Here is an 18,534-nt window from a genome sequence, read left to right on the forward strand (position 1 = left end):
CTCAAATTAGAAAGCCTTTAAAAAGGCCTCAATTAATTTTCTTCTAAAAGCTATTTCAAAACCAGTAATATAGTACCGTACCACGTAAGTTGCATGCCTTACCATACAGCTGACATAACTACAAATGAATCCTGAGCACCAAGCCAGGAGTAAGCAATGAGTATAGCCCAGTGTGGCACCAAAACAAAGTAAAAGTCATTTCTTACTGAATTACATAGTCCATATTTTTCCTGTAATTTTTTTAGTGACCACCTTGGATAAGGTAATATGTTAACATTGCCCAGTAGTTTAGTGATAAGAATGACTTGTTTTTGCTTCTAACACCAACCCTTTGGTCACTTAACCCAGTGGGTGTGGCTTTTCCTAAACAGACTGCCTCTATCAGATCTGAGTCACTCAATGATAAACCAGAGTATTAAAACACAAGGAGCACTGATATTGTGTGGTTGTTCACAGAGGAAAAAGGATCTTTAGTAGGTAAGTACTTAGTTTTTATACTTTGTAGATGGACAAACTTCATTACTAGGAAGGTGCTTTGAAGTAGCCCTTCAGCACAAGAGAAAGACAGTTATTTTCACTTTTACTTCTGTATTTATGTGAGCTTCCAGAAGTAATTTGTTCAGTTTAATTTGCAAGCTTCTTTGAAGAAATGTAAAAGAATTTTGAAAAACAAAGCATGAGATTTTAATGCAAGGAAAATTAATCTTAAGAAAAAAGACAACGCCATTTTAGACAATCTGAGAATATGACCTATTTGAGATAGTATGTGTTTATTCAGAAGTTGTTTGTCTACAGAGATAGTAGCACGCATTTATTCATTGTTATGTTGTATATTAATGATACAAAAATTCAAAAATATTGTTTATTATGAGGAACTGGCCTAAATCCAGAAGAATTAAATTCTAGTTCAATCTTGGGATGATTAATTAACTAGTCCTTGTTCTCTTTTGTTTATTTAGTTGATGGTAAAACTAAAGATAAAGTGTAATAGGATTTTTCAACTTTGGCAGGAATCACTTTCAGATTTATCAATATTTTGTAGTGAAGAGGGCTCTGTATATTGTCCTTTGATTTTTATTCCTTCGTGCTTTTAAAATATTTATATTTAGATCAATATTGAATTAGTGACAGGACTATATTTACTAATAGTGTTAACCTAGTTTTCCTTAAATTTGACAATGTTATACTTAAAACTTATTTACAACAGTTATGTATTAGTTTTATAAGAAATAATCAATTCAAAACCTACAAAATTAGAAATGACCATTACCACTTTTTTTTTTATTTTGTTCTGTATTTTGTACAAGGGGCATAGTGTATCAACTAATTATCTAATAATATATTTGTTGGAGTAACAGATTTTTTTTAAAAGAATGGGCCATGTAAGAAAGAGTAGTTAAAAAAAACTTTCAGACGGGCAAGAAGAGATAGCACAGCGGCATTTGCCTTGCAAGCAGCCGATCCAGGACCAAAGGTGGTTGGTTCAAATTCCAGTGTCCCATATGGTCCTCCGTGCCTGCCAGGAGGTATTTCTTTTTTTTTTTATTAAATATATATTTTATTTAAGTAACATGATTATATTTGGGTTACAGTCATAACCAGAACACTCCCCTTCACCAGTGCAACATTACCCCCTCCCCCCTTCCCATCCCCTGCCTGTTTTCGAGACAGGCATTCTACTACAGTAATTTGTTTTTAAGTTCAGTAAGTTGTATTTTTTTCCTTAAAGGATAAGAGTAAAAAAATATAATAAAGGTGTGATAGTGGCAATCGCCAATGTTTGCATAGGTCCAGAAAAATGGAGAAAATGGGAAAAAAATCCTTGACCTGATTACAAAAAGGCCTCACCCCAGAAGTTTATTGGCATAAGACAGACTCTGTCTTATGCATACCAGGCATACCAATCTATCCAACTCCAGTCATTCTCAAGGTCCCGGTGAAACTTTTTCACACTTTAGCTATAGTTGGTATCAGACTCTTATATTTAAAGACTCTGGATTCTGTGCATTTCTTTCGTCAATGTCAGGCTGATGTGGAGCATCCTCTAGTTTCAGCATATCATTAAATGCAGAGCGATCTGCTCTGCATGCAGACTGTTGCTGAGTCACCTGGGTGTTGGGAGTACTCTTTGGAGTCAGTCAATGCCAAAGCAGTGGTAGGTCTTCTCTGGTAGAGGCTTGGATCCTGGGAATGTTAAAGACAATTGTGGTTGTTTCCATAGTTCAGGTGTGTGTGGGCAATGCCCATTCTTCTGAGGCCTGAGCCAAATCATTATGCCAATGTTCAGGGTAAAAGGCCTAATTACATTACCAAATTTGTGTTCCCATCTCTATTAGATAAGAACTTGTTTGTATATGTATTATTTTCCCATTTTAATGTGCCTATGCCAAGGAGAAGCAATGCCACAAGATATTGTTGGTGCATCTGGGGGTCAACGAATAAATTCCAACATTTCCCGTAACTTGGTATAAACGTGAAATCTACACAGAGTTACTCTTCTACCAGTATTGCTTATAAAACAGATCTCATAGGGAGAAAATCAAGCAATCAAATAACTAATCTAGTGGGCAACTTTACTTACACCAATGTCCTTCATTCCCCACCTGCTTATCTTTAAGACAGGTTTTGGGGGAGACAGAGTGATAGCATAGTGGTAGGGCATTTGCCAAGTACATGGCTAACCCAGGATTGACGCGAGTTCAATCCCTGGAATCCTGTATGTCCCTTGAGCTTGCCAGGAGCTATTTTTGAGCACAGAGCCAGGAGTAACCCCTGATTATCACTGGGTGTTCCCCCAAAACAAATCAAAACAAAGACATGCATTTTATTTCTCTCTATTCTTGTCATGGTAGTTAGTATAGTTATTTCTCTCACTTCATTTGCCATTCTTTGTGGCAAGCTTTATATCATGAGTCCTTTCAACCCTCATCTCTACTATACTTTTTTACTTTTCTTAAATTCCACAGATGAGTGAGACTATTCTGTGTTTATATCTCTTCCTATGACTTATTTCACTCAGCATAATAGTCTTCATGTCCATCCATGTGTAGGCAAATATCATGACTTAATTTTTCCTAATAGATGAATAATATTCCATTGTGTAGATGTAGACTGTTTCTTTAGATACTCATCTGTTGTTGGGCACCTAGGTTGTTTTCAGATTCCCACTATTGTAAGTCACACTGCAATAAACAGGAAATAGTGACTATGGTAAAAAGGTCACTCATGAAATAGGAGAAACAATTCACCCAATACCTATCAGATAAGGAGCTAATATCTAAGATTCACAAGGTACTGACATAACAAGAAAATAACATCTCTAATTAAAATGGGGAGAATAAATGAACAAGCATTTTCTCAGATAAGTACAGATGGCCAAGAAGCACATAAAAAGCACCACATCATTAATTATCAGAGAGATGCAAATCAAAACAACAATGAGATATCATCTCTTGCTACAGAGACCTTACACTCCTTCCCTTTCCCCATTTTAGTCACATATTCACCCTAATATAAATTCTCAATTATTAGTCGAGTCACATATATTTTTTACCCAGCAAAGAAAGCAGAATGGTTTGGAATCAAATTACCAAAATAGTTTTAAATGAATGGTTAAGCATATAGAATAAGGAAGACATTCCAGCTACTCACCCAACTCTGCTATATAAAAGACATTTACTCCAAGTTGTTGGTGTTATTTTTGATGTTACAATAAACATATATCATAAAGTGCATTTTTACTTCTATTATTTCATACATGGATCTATTCATTCAGCCTTAGAGAAGCCAAAACTCCATGATGGCAGGGAAGCCCAAACTTCACTACTTCAATGGACGTGGCAGAATGGAGTGTATTCGTTGGCTCCTGGCTGCAGCTGGAGTGGAGGTAAGTTCTGAGAGAGGCCCTCTGAAGTTGGCTCTAAAATGAACTAAATTAAATTACTTTTTTTTTTTTTTACTAAGCTAACTGACTCTTCTTGTTAAACTAGCTCTCAATAGATTTTTTCCTTTAAAAATATTTCAGCTATGGACATGGACTGGGTGCTGAAAAGGGATAAAGTGATATGCATTAACAATAGTGCAAACCATATTTTTTTTAAATTAATGTCTTTATTTAAACACCTTGATTACAAACATGATTGTGGTTGGGTTTCAGTCATGTAAAGAACACCCCTCTTCACCAGTGCTACATTCCCATCACCAGTGTCCCAAATCTCCCCCCTCCCCACCCCACCTCCATCTGTGCTCTAGACAGGCTTTCTACTTCCCTCATTCATTCACATTGTTAGGATAGTTTTCAATGCCATTATTTCTTTAACTACACTCATCATTTTTTCTGTTTAGCTTCATTAAGTGAGCTGGAGGTTCCAGACCCCCTCACTTTTGTCTCTGAAAATTATTGCAAGAATGTCTTTCATTGTTCTTAAAACCGATAGATGAGTGAGACTCTCCCTCTGACTTATGACACTCGGCATAATAGATTCCATGTACATCCATGTATAGGAAAATTTTATGACTTCATCTCTCCTGAAGGTTGCATGATATTTCATTGTGTATATGTACCACAAATTCTTTAGCCATTCATCTGTAGAAGGGCATCTTGGTTGTTTCCTGAGTCTGGCTCTGGTAAGTAGTACTGCAATGAATATAGGTGTAAGGAAGGGATTTTTGTATTGTATTTTTGTGTTCCTAGGGTATATCCTGAGGAGTGGAATAGGTGGATCATATGGGAGCTCAGTTTCCAGTTTTTGGAGGAATCTCTATATTGCTTTCCATAAAGGTTGGACTAGACGGCATTCCCAGCAAGAGTGGATAAGTGTTCCTTTCTCTCCACATCCCCCGCCAGCACTGCCTGTTCTCATTTTTTGTTATGTGTGTCAATCTCTGTGGTGTGATATGGTACCTCATAGTTGTTTCGATTTGCATCTCCCTGAGGACTAGTGATGTGGAGCATTTTTTCATGTGCATTTTGGCCATTTGTATTCTTTTTTATTGTCAAATTGTCCATTTTTTATTCCCCTTTTTGGTGGGATTAGATTTTTTTTCTTGAAAAGTTCTGTCAGTGTCTTGTATATTTTGGATATTAGCCCCTTATATAATGGGTATTGGGTTTCTTCCACTCAGTAGGTGGCTCTTTTATCCTGGGCAATGATTCCTTTGAAGTGCAGAAGCTTCTCAGCTTAATATATTCCCATCTGTTAGTCTCTGATTTCACTTGTTTGAAGAGTACAGTTTTCTCCTTGAAGTTGTTTTTTGTTTCAATGTCATGGAGCATTTTACCTACGTGTTGTTCTATGGTATCAGGTCTGATATCAAGGTCTTTAATCCATTTGGATTTTACCTTCGTACATGAAGTTAGCTGGAGGACCTAGTTCACTTTTTTTTGCAAGTGGCTAGCCAGTTGTGCCAATACCACTTGTTGAAGAGGCTTTCCTTACTCCATTTAGGATTTATTGTTCCTTTATTAAAAAATTAGGTGATTGTATATCTGGGAATTATTCTCTGAGTACTCAAGCCTATTCCACTGATCTGAGGGTCTGGTCTTTATTCTCAATACCATTGCTGTTTTGATAACTATTGCTTTGTAATACAGTTCAAAGTTGAAGAAAGTAATGCATCCTATATTCTTATTCCAATGATTTCTTTAGCTATTCGGGGTGTTTTATTGTTCCAAATGAATTTCAAAAGTATTTGATTAACATCTTTGCAGAAATGTGTATGGGTATCTTTAGAGGGATCACATTAAATCTGTATAATGCTTTGGGGAGTATTGCCATTTTAATGATGTTAATCCTGCCAATTCATGAGCAGGGTATATTTTTCCATTTCCTAGTGTCCTCTCTTATTTCTTGGAGCAGGGTTTTATAGTTTTCTTTGAATAGGTCCTTCATGTCTTTGGTCAAGTTGACTCCAAGATATTTGAGTTTGTGTGGCACCTAATGTGAATGGGGGTTGTTTTTCTAATGTCATTTCTTCCCCTATCATAATTGGTGTATAAAAAGGCTATTGATTTCTGTGTGTTAATTTTGTAGCCTGTCACATTGCTATATAAATTTATTGTTTCTAGAAGTTTTTTGGTTAGAATCTTTAGGGCTTTTCTCAGTAGAGTATCATGTCTTCTGCAAAAAGTGAGAGCTTGACTTTTCTTTTCCTATCTGGATGCTCTTAATATATTTTTCTTACCTAATAGCTATAGTATGTACTTCCGAGTAACTATGTTGAAGAGAAGTGGTGAGAGCAGGACAGCCTTGTCTTTGTACGGAATTTAAAGGGAAGGCTTTCAGTTTTTCTCCATTGAGGATTAATATTTGCCTTTGACTTGTGGTAAATGGCCTTGACTATATTGAGAAAGGTTCCTTCTCATTCCCATCTTGCTGAGAGTTTTGATCAAGAATGGCTGGTTGGAACCCCATTCACAATAGTGCCACACAAACTCAAATATCTTGGAATCAACCTTGACTAAAAATGTGAAGGACCTATACAAAGAAAACTATAAAACTCTGCTTCAAGAAACTAATGAGAGGACACGCGGAAATGGAAATGCATACCTGCTCGTGGATTGGCAGGATTAACATCATCAAAATTGCAATACTCCCCAAGGCATTATACAGATTTAATGCGATCCCTCTAAAGATACCCATGACATTCTTCAAAGAGTGGAATCAGGCACTTATGAAACTGCATTTGGAACAATAAACGCCCTAGAATAGCCTAAAGCAATCATTAAGAAAAAGAATATGGGCGGAATTACTTTCCCCAACTTTAAACTGTACTACAAAGCAATAGTTATCAAAACAGCATGGTATTGGAATAAGGACAGGCCCTCAGAATCAGTGGAATAGGCTTGAATGCTCAGAAAATGCTTCCCCAGACATACAACAGCTAATTTTTTTATAAAGGAGCAGGAAACCCTAAATGGAGCAGGGAAAGCCTCTTCAATAAGTGGTGTTGGCACAATTGGATAGCCGCTTGCAAAAAATTGAAGTTAGACCCCCAGCTAACATCATGTACGAAGGTAAAATCCAAATGGATTAAAGACCTCGATATCCAGCCCCCAAAACCCATAAGATATGTAGAAAGCACATAGGCAAGACACTCCAGGACGTTACAGGCCATCTTCAAGGAGGAAACTGCACTCTCCAATCTTGTGAAAGCAGAGTTTAACAGATGGGAATATATTCAGCTGAGAAGCTTCTGCACCTCAAAGGAAATAGTGCCCAGGATACAAGAGCCACCCACTGAGTGGGAGAAACTATTTACCCAATACCCATCAGATAAGGGGCTAATCTCCAAAATATACAAGGCACTGACAGAACTTTACAAGAAAAAACATCTAATCCCATCAAAAAATGGGGAGAAGAAATGAAACAGACACTTTGACAAAGAAGAAATACCAAATGGCCCAAAAGACACATGAAAAAGTGCTCCCACATCACTAATCATCAGGAGAGATGCAAATCCAAAACAACGATGAGATACCACCTCACACCACAGAGAATGGCACACATCCACAAAGAATGAGAATAAACAGTGTTGGCGGGGATGTGGAGAGAAAAGAACTCTTATCCACTGCTGGTGGGAATGCCGTCTAGTTCAACCTTTATGGAAAGCGATATGGAGATTTCCTCCAAAAACTGGGAAATCGAGCTCCCATACGATCCAGCTATACCACTCTAGGAATAAACCCTAGGAACACAAAAAATACAATACAAAAACCCCTTCCCTTTACACCTATATTCATTGCAGCACTATTTACCATTGCAAGACTCTGGAAACAACCAAGATGCCCTTCAACAGACGAATGGCTAAAGAAACTGTGGTACATATACACAATGGAATATTATGCAGCTGTCAGGAGAGATGAAGTCACGAATATTTTCCTATACATGGATGTACATGGAATCTATTATGCTGAGTGAAATAAGTCAGAGAGAGAGAAAAACGCCAGAATGGTCTCACTCATCTATGGGTTTTAAGAAAAATGAAAGAACACCCTATGTAATAATTAATTTTCAGACACAAAAAGAGAAAGAGTTGGAAGTTCCAGCTCACCTCAGGAAGCTCACCACAAAGAGTGATGAGTTTAGTTAGAGAAATAACTACATTTTGAACTGTCCTAAAATGAGAATGTATAGAGGGAAATGTAGAGCCTGCTTTAGGTACACGGCAGGGGTTGGGTGGGGAGGAGGAGATTTGGGACTTGGGTGAATGGGAATGTTGCACTGGTGATGGGTGGTGTTCCTTTTATGACTGAAACCCAAACACAATCATGTATGTAATCAAGGTGTTTAAATAAAAAAAATATGCAAAAAAATGATGGAAATGTTATCTGACCAAAATATGATAGTTTTCATTGCATAAAATAGGGAATGTTTAAGTAAGTGAGGTTTGGTGTTAAAAAAAATGAGAATGTATGAGGGAAATGGAAAGCCTGTTTAGAGTACAGGCGGGGGTCGGGGTGGGGAGGAGGGAGACTTGGGGCATTGGTGATGGGAATGCAAACGTTTGCACTGGAGATGGTTGGTGTTCTTTACATGACTGAAACCCAACACAAATCATGTATGTAATCAAGGTGTTTTAAATTAAAAAAATGGGTGTTGGACCCTTATCAAATATTTTTCTCTGCATCTGTTGATATGATCATGTGATTTTTTGTTTTTCTTATTGCTGTTGTGTGTTACTATGATAGATTTATGAATGTTAAACCATCATTGCATTCCTAGGATGAAACCTACTTGATCATAGTTAATGATCTTGCTGAGGCATGGATCTCCTGTTTGCCCCAGATTTTGTTGAGGATCTTTGCATCTGTGTTCATCAGGGATATTGGTCTGTAACTTTATTTTTTGGCAACTCTGTCTGTTTTTCTTTTATCAAGGTGATGTTGGCTTCATAAAGCTGTTTGGAAAGTGTTCCGTTTTTTCAATTTCATGAAAGAGCCTGGCCAGGATTGGTAGTAGTTCCTCTTGAAAAGTTTGAAAGAATTCATTAGTGAATCCATCTGGGCCTAGGCTTTTGTTTTTGGGCAGACATTTGATTACAGTTGTAATTTCCCTCAATATTTATGGGGGGTGTTTAGATATGCTGCATCCTCCTCACTCAACTGTGGAAGGTTATAAGAGTCCAAGAATTTATCCATTTTTCTCAGGTTCTCATGTTTAGTAGCATAGAGTTTCTCAAAGTAGTCTCTGATTACCCTTTGAATCTCTGCAATATCAGTAGTGATCTCCCCCTTTTCACTTTTAATATGGCTTATTAAGTTTCTTTCTCTCTTTCTTTATGAGTTTTGCCAATGGTCTATCAATCTGTTTATTTTTTTTTTTTTTCAAAAAAAACCAACTTTTACTTTCATTGATTTTTTTTTTTTTTTTGGTTTTCACTTCATTGATTTCTGCTCTCAGGTTTGTTATTTTCTTCTGTCTCCCTAACTTTTGGTCCCTTTTGTTGATCATTTTCTAATTTTATAAGCTGCTCATTAAGCTGTTCAGATATGCCCCTTCTTCCTTCCTGCTGTGTGCTTGAAAAGCTATAAATTTTCCTCTCAGGACCACTTTTGCTGTGTCTCATAGATTCTGATAGTTTGTATATTCATTTGTTTCCAGGAAAGTTTTAATTTCCTCTTTGATTTCATCTCGGGCCCACTGATCGTTCAGTAGCAGGCTGTTTAATTTCCAGTTATTAGAGTATTTCTTCTGTGTCCTTTTGTAGTTCATATTTAATTTCAGAGCCTCGTGGTCCACAAGGTTTGCCTGCAAATTTCTATCCTCTTGATTTTATGGAGGTATGTTTTATGTGCCAGCATGTGGCCTATCCTGGAGAATGACCCATGTTCATTGGAGAAGAATGTATATCCAGGTTTCTGGGGATGAAGTGTCCTATATATATCTACTAGTTCTCTTTCTTCCATTTCTCTTTTCAGGGCTAGTATATTTTTGTTGAGTTTCAGTCTGGTTGACCTATCAAGTATTGATAGACTGTGTTGAGGTCTCGCACAAATATTGTGTTATTATTGATGCTTTCTTTCAAATTGTTCAATAATTGTATTAGATAATTTGCTGGTATATATGTTTTGTAATGTGATTTTCCTATTACACATATTCTTTGAGTAGTGTCCATATTTGTCCCTTATATGTTTTCTGAGTCTAAAGTTGGTGTTATCAGATATTAATATGGTCACCCCAGCTTTCTAAGGGTGTTGTTTTCTTGGATGATATTCCTCCAGCCTTTGATTTTGAGTCTATGTTTGTTCTGACTATTCAGGAGTGTTTCTTGTAGGCAGCAAAAGGTTGGATTCATCTTTTTGATCCATTTTTCCACTCTGTGTCTATTTTTGGAGCATTTAGTCCATTTACATTAAGGGAGATGATTGTGTAGATTTAATGCCTTCTTTGTCTATAAGTTTTGTGTATTTGTTGTTCTTTCAATGTTAATTGAAAGATTCTGTGGTTTAAATATTTAACTCTATCGTTCCTTAATACCACTCAACCCTTGTCCCCTGTTACTCTTCGTCTTTCCCCAACCCTATTCATTGTTTTACTTCAGTTATTATGTAGGGAAATTGAGGGGAGAATATTATGTAATATAAAATTTTCTTATTAGAAATTATTATAAAATCTGGTGATTGGTACAAGGCAAATCATGATGATTAGAATAGATATTTAGATATTAGATTTTTCATAATAAAAATATAAATTAATGTAAATGTTTTCAAATGTTATGTGTAATTCGAGTTAAAGCATAATGAGCAGCATGGGGAGGAACAGTTTGTCACAAACTAACTGCTTATACTACAGTACATTTATTTACTCTGCAAGCCCTTTGAATGGCAGTTCCTGTATTGAAACATAGGAACATGAACATGTGGATAAAGAAGATATGTTCTTGTCCTCATGGAGTTTACATTTGAGTGAGGTGCAAGGAAGGTGTTTAAAAAGAAAAGAGTGGTTTGAACCAGGATGGTCCACATGAAAGCAAGGACCTTGCCCACTCTATCATCTCTTCAGCCCTTAGATATATTTTCTTCAGATGAGGATTTACAGTAATGTCATTGTAGTGGGGAAACACTAGTAGTGCCTTTAAACAAAAGGTTACTCCCTTGAAAAAGATGATGCCAAAATACAGGCTAAATAAAAATTATTGGGCTAAAAAGGTCTCAAATTTTTTGTGAACTTGCTTTCTGATATTTGGAGTCTAAATAGTCTGTTTCATATTTTCTAAGGGGAAAAGATTCTGATTTTAAAACTTCAGTCTCCGAAGATGCCAGTCTCTATTAGTTCTTGCTTAGTAGGTTCACTATAGTATAAACTGATGTAAAGAAGCACCTGAGTAGGTCACTGGCCCCATGGTATCCTCCTGCCTTTCAGGATGGACAATGTGCTGGCATAATTTTATTTTCACTGCCAGGCTTTCTTGAGTAATAAAATTTTATATGAGGGAATTTCCAGTCCCTTCCTTCTAACATCACCCTTACAAATCTCAGTCTAATAATCAACACACGGAAATGAATAAAGGTGAAGTAAATTTACAAGAATAAAAGTCACTTGATGCAATCATGTTTTTTCTCAAATATTTAGAAGAACATTACTTTCCTAAATGGCTATCATTATATTCTTCTGTGTATCCTACCCTAACTTAGAAATTATCATCCACATCAGAGACCAAAGAGGTGCCATTCAAGTTTAAGTGTTCTTTAATACTATGCTATGAAGAAAGTAAGAACTAATTTACTTTTTCTGCTTTTCAGTTTGAAGAGAATTTTATAGAGTTTCCAGAAGACTTGCAAAAGTTAAAAAGTGGTAAGATCAAGTATCTAAATTCTCTTGAAGAAAAGATCTAGCAGAAATTAATTGAAGATTTAACATCCAAGCTTGCTTGTGGTGGGGAAGTGGGGGTGGTATAGAGGAAGCAAGTGGCCAATGTTAGGATAGGGCTCTGGGAGCAGGCCACTGAAAGCTAGAAGGAAGAGATCTCTCTGTGTATTTGTTCAAAGATACCTTAGATTTTTGGGAAATTTCTTTTTGTTTTCTCCTGCTTTTTGCATTGTGAGCTAGCGAGTTCACTTCCTTCCAAGGACACTCAGTTCTTGCATAAAGAAAAAGAGCAGTGCAGAAATAGACCCATCTCTTGCCTTGAGTTCTTTTCTCCAATGGAGTTGATAGGGCAGTTTCTTAGGATAGATAGGACTAGTGAGATGGTGAATTATTTTGGAAAGTTTGTTAGACTTGTGAGGAAGTAAATACAATGACCAGCAGCAATGGAATCAGAAAATCACAACTAATCCTGCACACAGGAATCAATGGTGAAACTTGGAGAGTCCACAAAACACCCTTCTTAGAACCTTCTCTTAGAATTGGCCTTACTGACACTGATTTTTAGAAAATTCTTAATAGAAATCTACTCCAGCTCATGGCAGCTCATGGTATTATGGCAGTCTTCCATTTTTCTTCTAAACATATCCTTGAAGAAGGGGGGAACAGTTGCACTAGCATTAAGTGGGTAAAGAAGGGAGATGTGGGATGCATGCTGAAAACAGGGGTAGAGGGAGGACAACACTAGTGGTGGGAATGCCCCTCACTAATTGTCACTATGTGCCTCAAATATTACTGTGAGAGAATTGTAATTCACTTTGACCACAATAAAATTTAAAATAAAGAAGAGAAAAATATATCCTTGACGAGAAGTGAAAGAAAAATAATACATGGACTTGTAAAGTATGGGAAGCAAAGAGAAAGTTAAAATAATAGGTGTAAAAGTAAAAATCAGATTGATAAGAAAAATAAGAATGATAATCTAAAAACAAAGTACTATTTCTATAGCAATATAATCTTTGATTCTTTTTATAGTGTCACTCATTAAAAATAAAACTGTCTCTTCAAGATAAAAGAGCATTAAGCATAACATTTCACTCATTTTTCTTTTCTTCTTTCCAAAGATGGGAGTTTGGTTTTTGAGCAAGTGCCAATGGTTGAAATTGATGGAATGAAATTGGTACAGACCAGAGCCATTCTAAATTACATTGCGAACAAATATAACCTCTATGGCAAAAACATAAAGGAGAAAGCCCTGTACGGTATTTGTGTGCGTGTGTGTGTGTGTGTTGCTGAATATCAAATCAAAGGTGCAAAGCATATGCTGTGTCACTTACCTATTTACCTACATGCCCAGTCTATTTTATTATATTAGTAATTAATAGGAATTAATGAAGTCCAGAATGAACATATCCATGGTAGAGCATCATGATCAATAGCAAAAAAAAGGTTTTGCTAATGTTAATATTTTTGTTAATATTGTTTGCTACTGCCATTTGCTAAAACCAAAATCTAATGGAGCAGGGAGTATTAAAAGCAAGGGATTCCACTAAGTATGAAATGAATACAGAGAGTTCATATAAAAGGACACAGAATATGGATGTACAATAGGATTGAATAATGGATAAAATTTGAAGACAGGAAAATGGTAGATTATGACTTCAGATACCCAGACTTTTAGGAACTAGGAAATAAGGGTGTGTCTCTAATTGATATAGCTGGAGAAAGGAAAGGTCAAGTAAGTGACTATTAAATTCCAGAAATTTCAAGACTGAAAACAGGATCCTAATTTACTACCAAGTGATATAGGCTGGCTATTTGTTAAGTGTTTACAGAGACTAGTGCTCAAGAATTCTGAATTAACTTGATCCAGAAATAAGCAGCAAGATTTATTGGATAAAACTGTATCTGAGACTCCACCCTGTTGTGATGTAACCTATCACATAATTAAAATTTAACTCACTTTAATTCCTTGTGGAACATGGATATTTATTCAAAATATTAATCCATAGTTACTATATGACTTGGTGTTTCCACTACAAAGCATAAACCCAAGAACTTGAAAATATGCCAACATTAACACTTGTGCACAAAGTTTATAGCAGCCTTATAAGTATGTATATATGTATATATACATAATGTATATATCTCATATATACACAATATATACAACATATAATATATATAGGTATATACATAATATATATGTATACATAAAATCAGGAAGCTGAAACAATACAGATGTCAATCATCATAACTGGTACCATAGTCATGAATTGGAATATTATTTGCCATTTAAAAGCAATGAACACTGAAGTATGAATTTTTGAAGTATGCTTTTTTTCATCTTTTTTATTGTAAGAATTTATTCAAGAGACAAAATTGATTAACATAGTGAGGTAAACTGACATAACATAATATAGTAGCATAACATAACATATATTTAATATAATATAATAATACATGTGAAGTATGATTTTATTTGTTTCTTTTTGGCTAATACCCAGCAGTGCTCAGGACTTACTTCTGTCTCTGTGTTCAGGAATCACTCTCAGTGGGTGGTTAGCTGTATGCAAGGCAAGCACCTTAACTTCTATCTTTACTTGATATTTTGTGCAAAAATTTTATGTAGAATAACAATCTTTGGAAAGTTTATCTAAAAATATTTTATTTATAAAGAAATGGGGTTAGTTTAATGTCCAGGGACTGGTGGAAAAAAGAATGTGAATTACCTGAAAGATCATCCTGCGGTTCTGTGGGCTAGTATAAAAATGTACTGGTAGAGTTTGTGGTGATGGCATAGAATTGTGAATTAAAATAACAGTCACTAAATTAATTACTTCAATTGGAAAATTAAAAATATTTATAATAGTAATGGTAAAACTGTTATCTACAGAAAATAATTAAAGAATCACTAACTTGGCCCTGATAAAATAGATTGAGAAATGAAAGGGGACAGAACAGAGATAATTGTTCAAGAGCTGTTTACAGATGACTTAGGTGATGGGACTTTGGCCATGGCAATCATTATGTACATAGAACAAAGTCATGAGAGACCCAAGCCTTCTCTCTTGGGCCTTTAACTCTGCACATCTCAACTATGACCCCTGTCCTTTTTTTATGGACATGGCACAAGGGATCAAATTCTTAACCAAATGCCTGGCACTTAAACAGGCAAATAGGACTGGGAAATAGTTCAAAGGGCTCCTTGCATGCAGAAGAGTCCAGCACCTCAATTGTGAACCTAAGCACAGAACTGTTTGTTTAGCCTATTATTACTGGGGGAGGCTGCAGGCACTCAAGCATAGCTAGAGATTACTTGCTGTCCAATAAATCAATTTTATAAAGCACGTGAAGGTGAATTGCTTTGTCACCAACTGGGGCCTGGTGTCCTTTTATGTTTTTTAATTATAAATATGAATCAGGTGACATTGAATACTTTGGGCTTTAATGTCTTTTAGGATTGATATGTATTCAGAAGGTGTGTCAGATTTGAGTGAAATGTTGTTATCCTTGGTGTTATGTCCACCCTCTGAAAAAGCTGCCAAGATTGTCTTGATCAAAGAGAAGGCAACAAATCGCTACTTACCTGCCTTTGAAAAGGTGAGTGGGCTGTTTCACCATTTGAGACACTGAAGTCAGATTCTCCCAAGAATGCCATGTCTGAGCAATACAAAAGACATAGCAAACATCAAACCCAGCTCAACCTTAGCTAAAGCTGCTGGCAGAACATAAGCTGATGTAAATTAAGAGTCAGTGTCAAGGTCCAAGGAAAATGTGAGTCCAAATTCTTGAAGGCTACTCAGGCATAGAGAAATGAGAGGATATATGAGAAAAAGAGATGAGAGATAAATAGATAGATAGATACCGGTAGATAGATGATAGAAAGATAGACAGATAGAAGACATATAGAGGAAGATAGATGATAGATAGATAGTAGATAGATAGATAGATAGATAGATAGATAGATAGATAGATAGATAGGCAGATAGTATTGAAGAGAGGAGAGCAGAAATAATGGGGAATGCACAGTCCTTTCAGAACTGGGGAAACTGAAGGAAGGGGAGAGAAGAAACAACAGAGAGGAGAGCCAAGTCCCACAATCTCAGGTTGTGAGTCTCTATGTCGTGGGCACACAGACCTCTGACACTCCAGTGCTTGGAAAGGGGAGAAACTGTGACTTCAGTGTTGGGGAAGGGGAAAAGGGGAAGTGTGGACTTTCACTTAGGAAGTTCTGTCATTGGGGGTGAAATCTCTGGGTGGGGAAGGACTGAATTTGTAATGCCCATGAAAGAAGTTACCTGCTGCACAGACTAGGTAGGATCTGGGGCCCAGCCTGCCAGGCCTGGTTTATAGCCTGATTCCTCAAACTCATCAGGTTCTGAAGAGCCATGGACAAGACTACATGGTAGGCAATATGCTGAGCAGGCTTGACATTCACCTGGTTGAACTTCTCTACTATGTGGAAGAGCTTCACCCCAGTCTCCTGGACAACTTTCCTCTGCTGAAGGTGCCTCTGCCCCAGCCTAATCCCACTTCACACCCTTCTGAGTCTGATCCCCTTTTCTCTTTGGGTCTCTGCAGCCTCCAGAGTTTGTTCTTGACTCTGGTCTGAAGCGGAAAAACAAACTTACTCTGTTAAGGAAGTGTGGGAGGGCAGTTCCCCAAGGTGCCAGACTAATATTTTCTAAGTTGAAGGGTACAAGTCTTTGTCTGTCCCTCCAGGTTCCCTTCTCCTCTCTCAGGGTGTCCTCCATATCTGAGTCTGTACAATCTTCCCTGAGCTCCTGCTTCTTCTGGCTCTGCAAGGTGTTCTCTGCTCTCCATCTATATTGGAGGACAATCAACTCTGACAGATCTTCAGGTTTTCTGTCTGGGGTTGCAGCTCGAGATATGCATGCGTTTTTCACTTTATTACTATTTGATAGATGCATTACTGTATCTTTGTATTTCACAAGAGTGACAATTTTGCAGAATTTCTATGAAGAGACGTTAGAAAAGGTGGAACTGGCTAAAGCCTGCAGTAAAGTTGTCTGCAGGGAAATGGCATTGAATGCCATTAGCCTCCTCTTCTCTTCTTTTGTGTGTGTGTGTGTGTGTGTGTGTGTGTGTGTGTGTGTGTGTGTGTGTGTGTGAGCTTCCTGCAGGATGAAAGGGAAGATGTTTACCTGGGTCTTATTTGGAAGGCGCTGAGTCCCTGTTCCCTTTCTTGTGCATTTCAGACTCTGAAAACCAGGATAAGCAACCTCCCAAATCTGAAGAAGTTTCTGCAGCCTGGAAGTCAGAGGAAACCTCCCGTCAATGAGGAGCAAGTAGAGGAAATTAGAAAGCGTTTTGGTTTTTAAATAAAGCAAAAATGGACACTCTGCTCATATAATATGAAGGATCCTAATTTTCAAGCAATTCAGAATCTTACCTAATGAATATTGTTTGTTATATACCCATAAATAATGTCAATGCTTTATTGTACATTAATTTACATTTCTATTAAAAGGATTTAATTATTTCCAAATTTAATATGAAATCATGTTGGCAGTTTTCTGTTTTCTGTCTTTTTATGGAATTAAAATGACCTCAAAGGGGAATGTAGTCTAATTTTTTTTCAAGACTTTTACAACAAAAGTCCTGGCGCTAATGAAAGGGTGAAAGTTAGAAATTTCTGTGTCACCCTTAATTTTACAAGACCCCATAGCTACCTTTCTGAGTCAGAGCCTTTACTCAATGTCTCTCAGATTGGATATAGACTGTACACATGGATTATACAGAAACTATACAAAAGAAATTATATGTAAGGCCAATGCCATACCCCTATATATCAGGCCCAGAAATCATATAAAAATAATAGTATGAGAGAGCACTTTTCCATGAGTTTGAATTGGGAGTCATATCTATCTTCAGCTAATACAAGGCTAGTACTCAGCTTGCCCCTCTGCTTTCCTGGGTACACTGTTCTGTTCTCCTGAAGTGAGCTTGCTTGCTTGGTGGGTGAAAGGGAAGCCAACAGATGCACAGGCTGCAGCTTCACTTTGCTCTGGTCTCTTCCTTACAATGAGAGTTATTGTTTAAAAAAGAAAAATAAGTTTTACTACCTTTCTTTCATTCCTTTTGGGACTGTATTGCCTGCAGGGATGCTCCCCTAAACATGCTTCTACCTCTCCTCCAGCCCCATCACACACCTGAGCATTACAGGGTCGCTTCTTTCTGCCAAGACACATTTGTATGCCACTGAGCCACACAAAACACTTACAGGTAGTGCTAGCCAGGGAAAGTAGAATCACTCTGCCCAGACCGGTAAACTGCTAAATAGCTAATGCCAGGCTGAAGAAATAATACAACTGGTAAGACACTTGCCTTGCACAATGCTGACTCTGGTTTAATCCTCAGCACTGAATTTGGGTCCCCAAACACTGTCAGGAGTGATTTTTGAACACGGAACCAGAAGTAAGTCCCAAGTTCAGGGCTTACTCCTGGTACTGCACATAGGGGTCAATTCTGGCAGAACACAGGGGATTATATATGGTGTTGAGATGAGTCCTGTTCCGTCTTATGAAAGGCAAGTGCCTCACTCTCTAACTCAAGTTCATAAGTTACATTTTTGATAGAAAAAGTTATATGCTACCTATTATTTGCTTGAAAGAAATTTCTTGGTGGGGAAGAGAGGAACTAGGTAGAAATAGGTGTTAATTTCTCGTGGTTGTATATAAAATCACCACACCCAGAGTTTGAA

The 18,534-nt window shown here is 37.0% G+C and overlaps 2 protein-coding genes across 2 annotated transcripts in view; one reads left to right on the plus strand and one right to left on the minus strand.

Moving 5' to 3' along the window:
* FBXO9 (F-box protein 9) overlaps window positions 1-18,534 on the minus strand; it is a 505,156-nt gene that overhangs the window by 343,842 nt on the left and 142,780 nt on the right. The window lies entirely within an intron of this gene.
* LOC126013756 (glutathione S-transferase A1-like) lies at window positions 362-17,324 on the plus strand. The gene is made up of 7 exons (XM_049776963.1): window positions 362-477; window positions 3,776-3,886; window positions 11,744-11,795; window positions 12,932-13,064; window positions 15,269-15,410; window positions 16,186-16,317; window positions 17,030-17,324. The coding sequence occupies exons 2-7, from the start codon at window positions 3,797-3,799 to the stop codon at window positions 17,150-17,152; spliced, it is 672 nt and encodes a 223-aa protein (XP_049632920.1). The 5' UTR covers window positions 362-477; window positions 3,776-3,796; the 3' UTR covers window positions 17,153-17,324.

This window comes from Suncus etruscus, chromosome 7 (assembly GCF_024139225.1).
Source record: "Suncus etruscus isolate mSunEtr1 chromosome 7, mSunEtr1.pri.cur, whole genome shotgun sequence".
Classification (NCBI taxonomy): Eukaryota; Metazoa; Chordata; class Mammalia; order Eulipotyphla; family Soricidae; genus Suncus; species Suncus etruscus.

Coding starts and splice junctions, on each gene's coding strand:
- LOC126013756 (XM_049776963.1), top strand. CDS start 3,797: ATGATGGCAGGGAAGCCCAAACTTCACTACTTCAATGGACGTGGCAGA. Junction 13,065..15,268: donor AACATAAAGGAGAAAGCCCT/GTACGGTATTTG, acceptor AATGTCTTTTAG/GATTGATATGTATTCAGAAG. Junction 15,411..16,185: donor ACTTACCTGCCTTTGAAAAG/GTGAGTGGGCTG, acceptor CAAACTCATCAG/GTTCTGAAGAGCCATGGACA.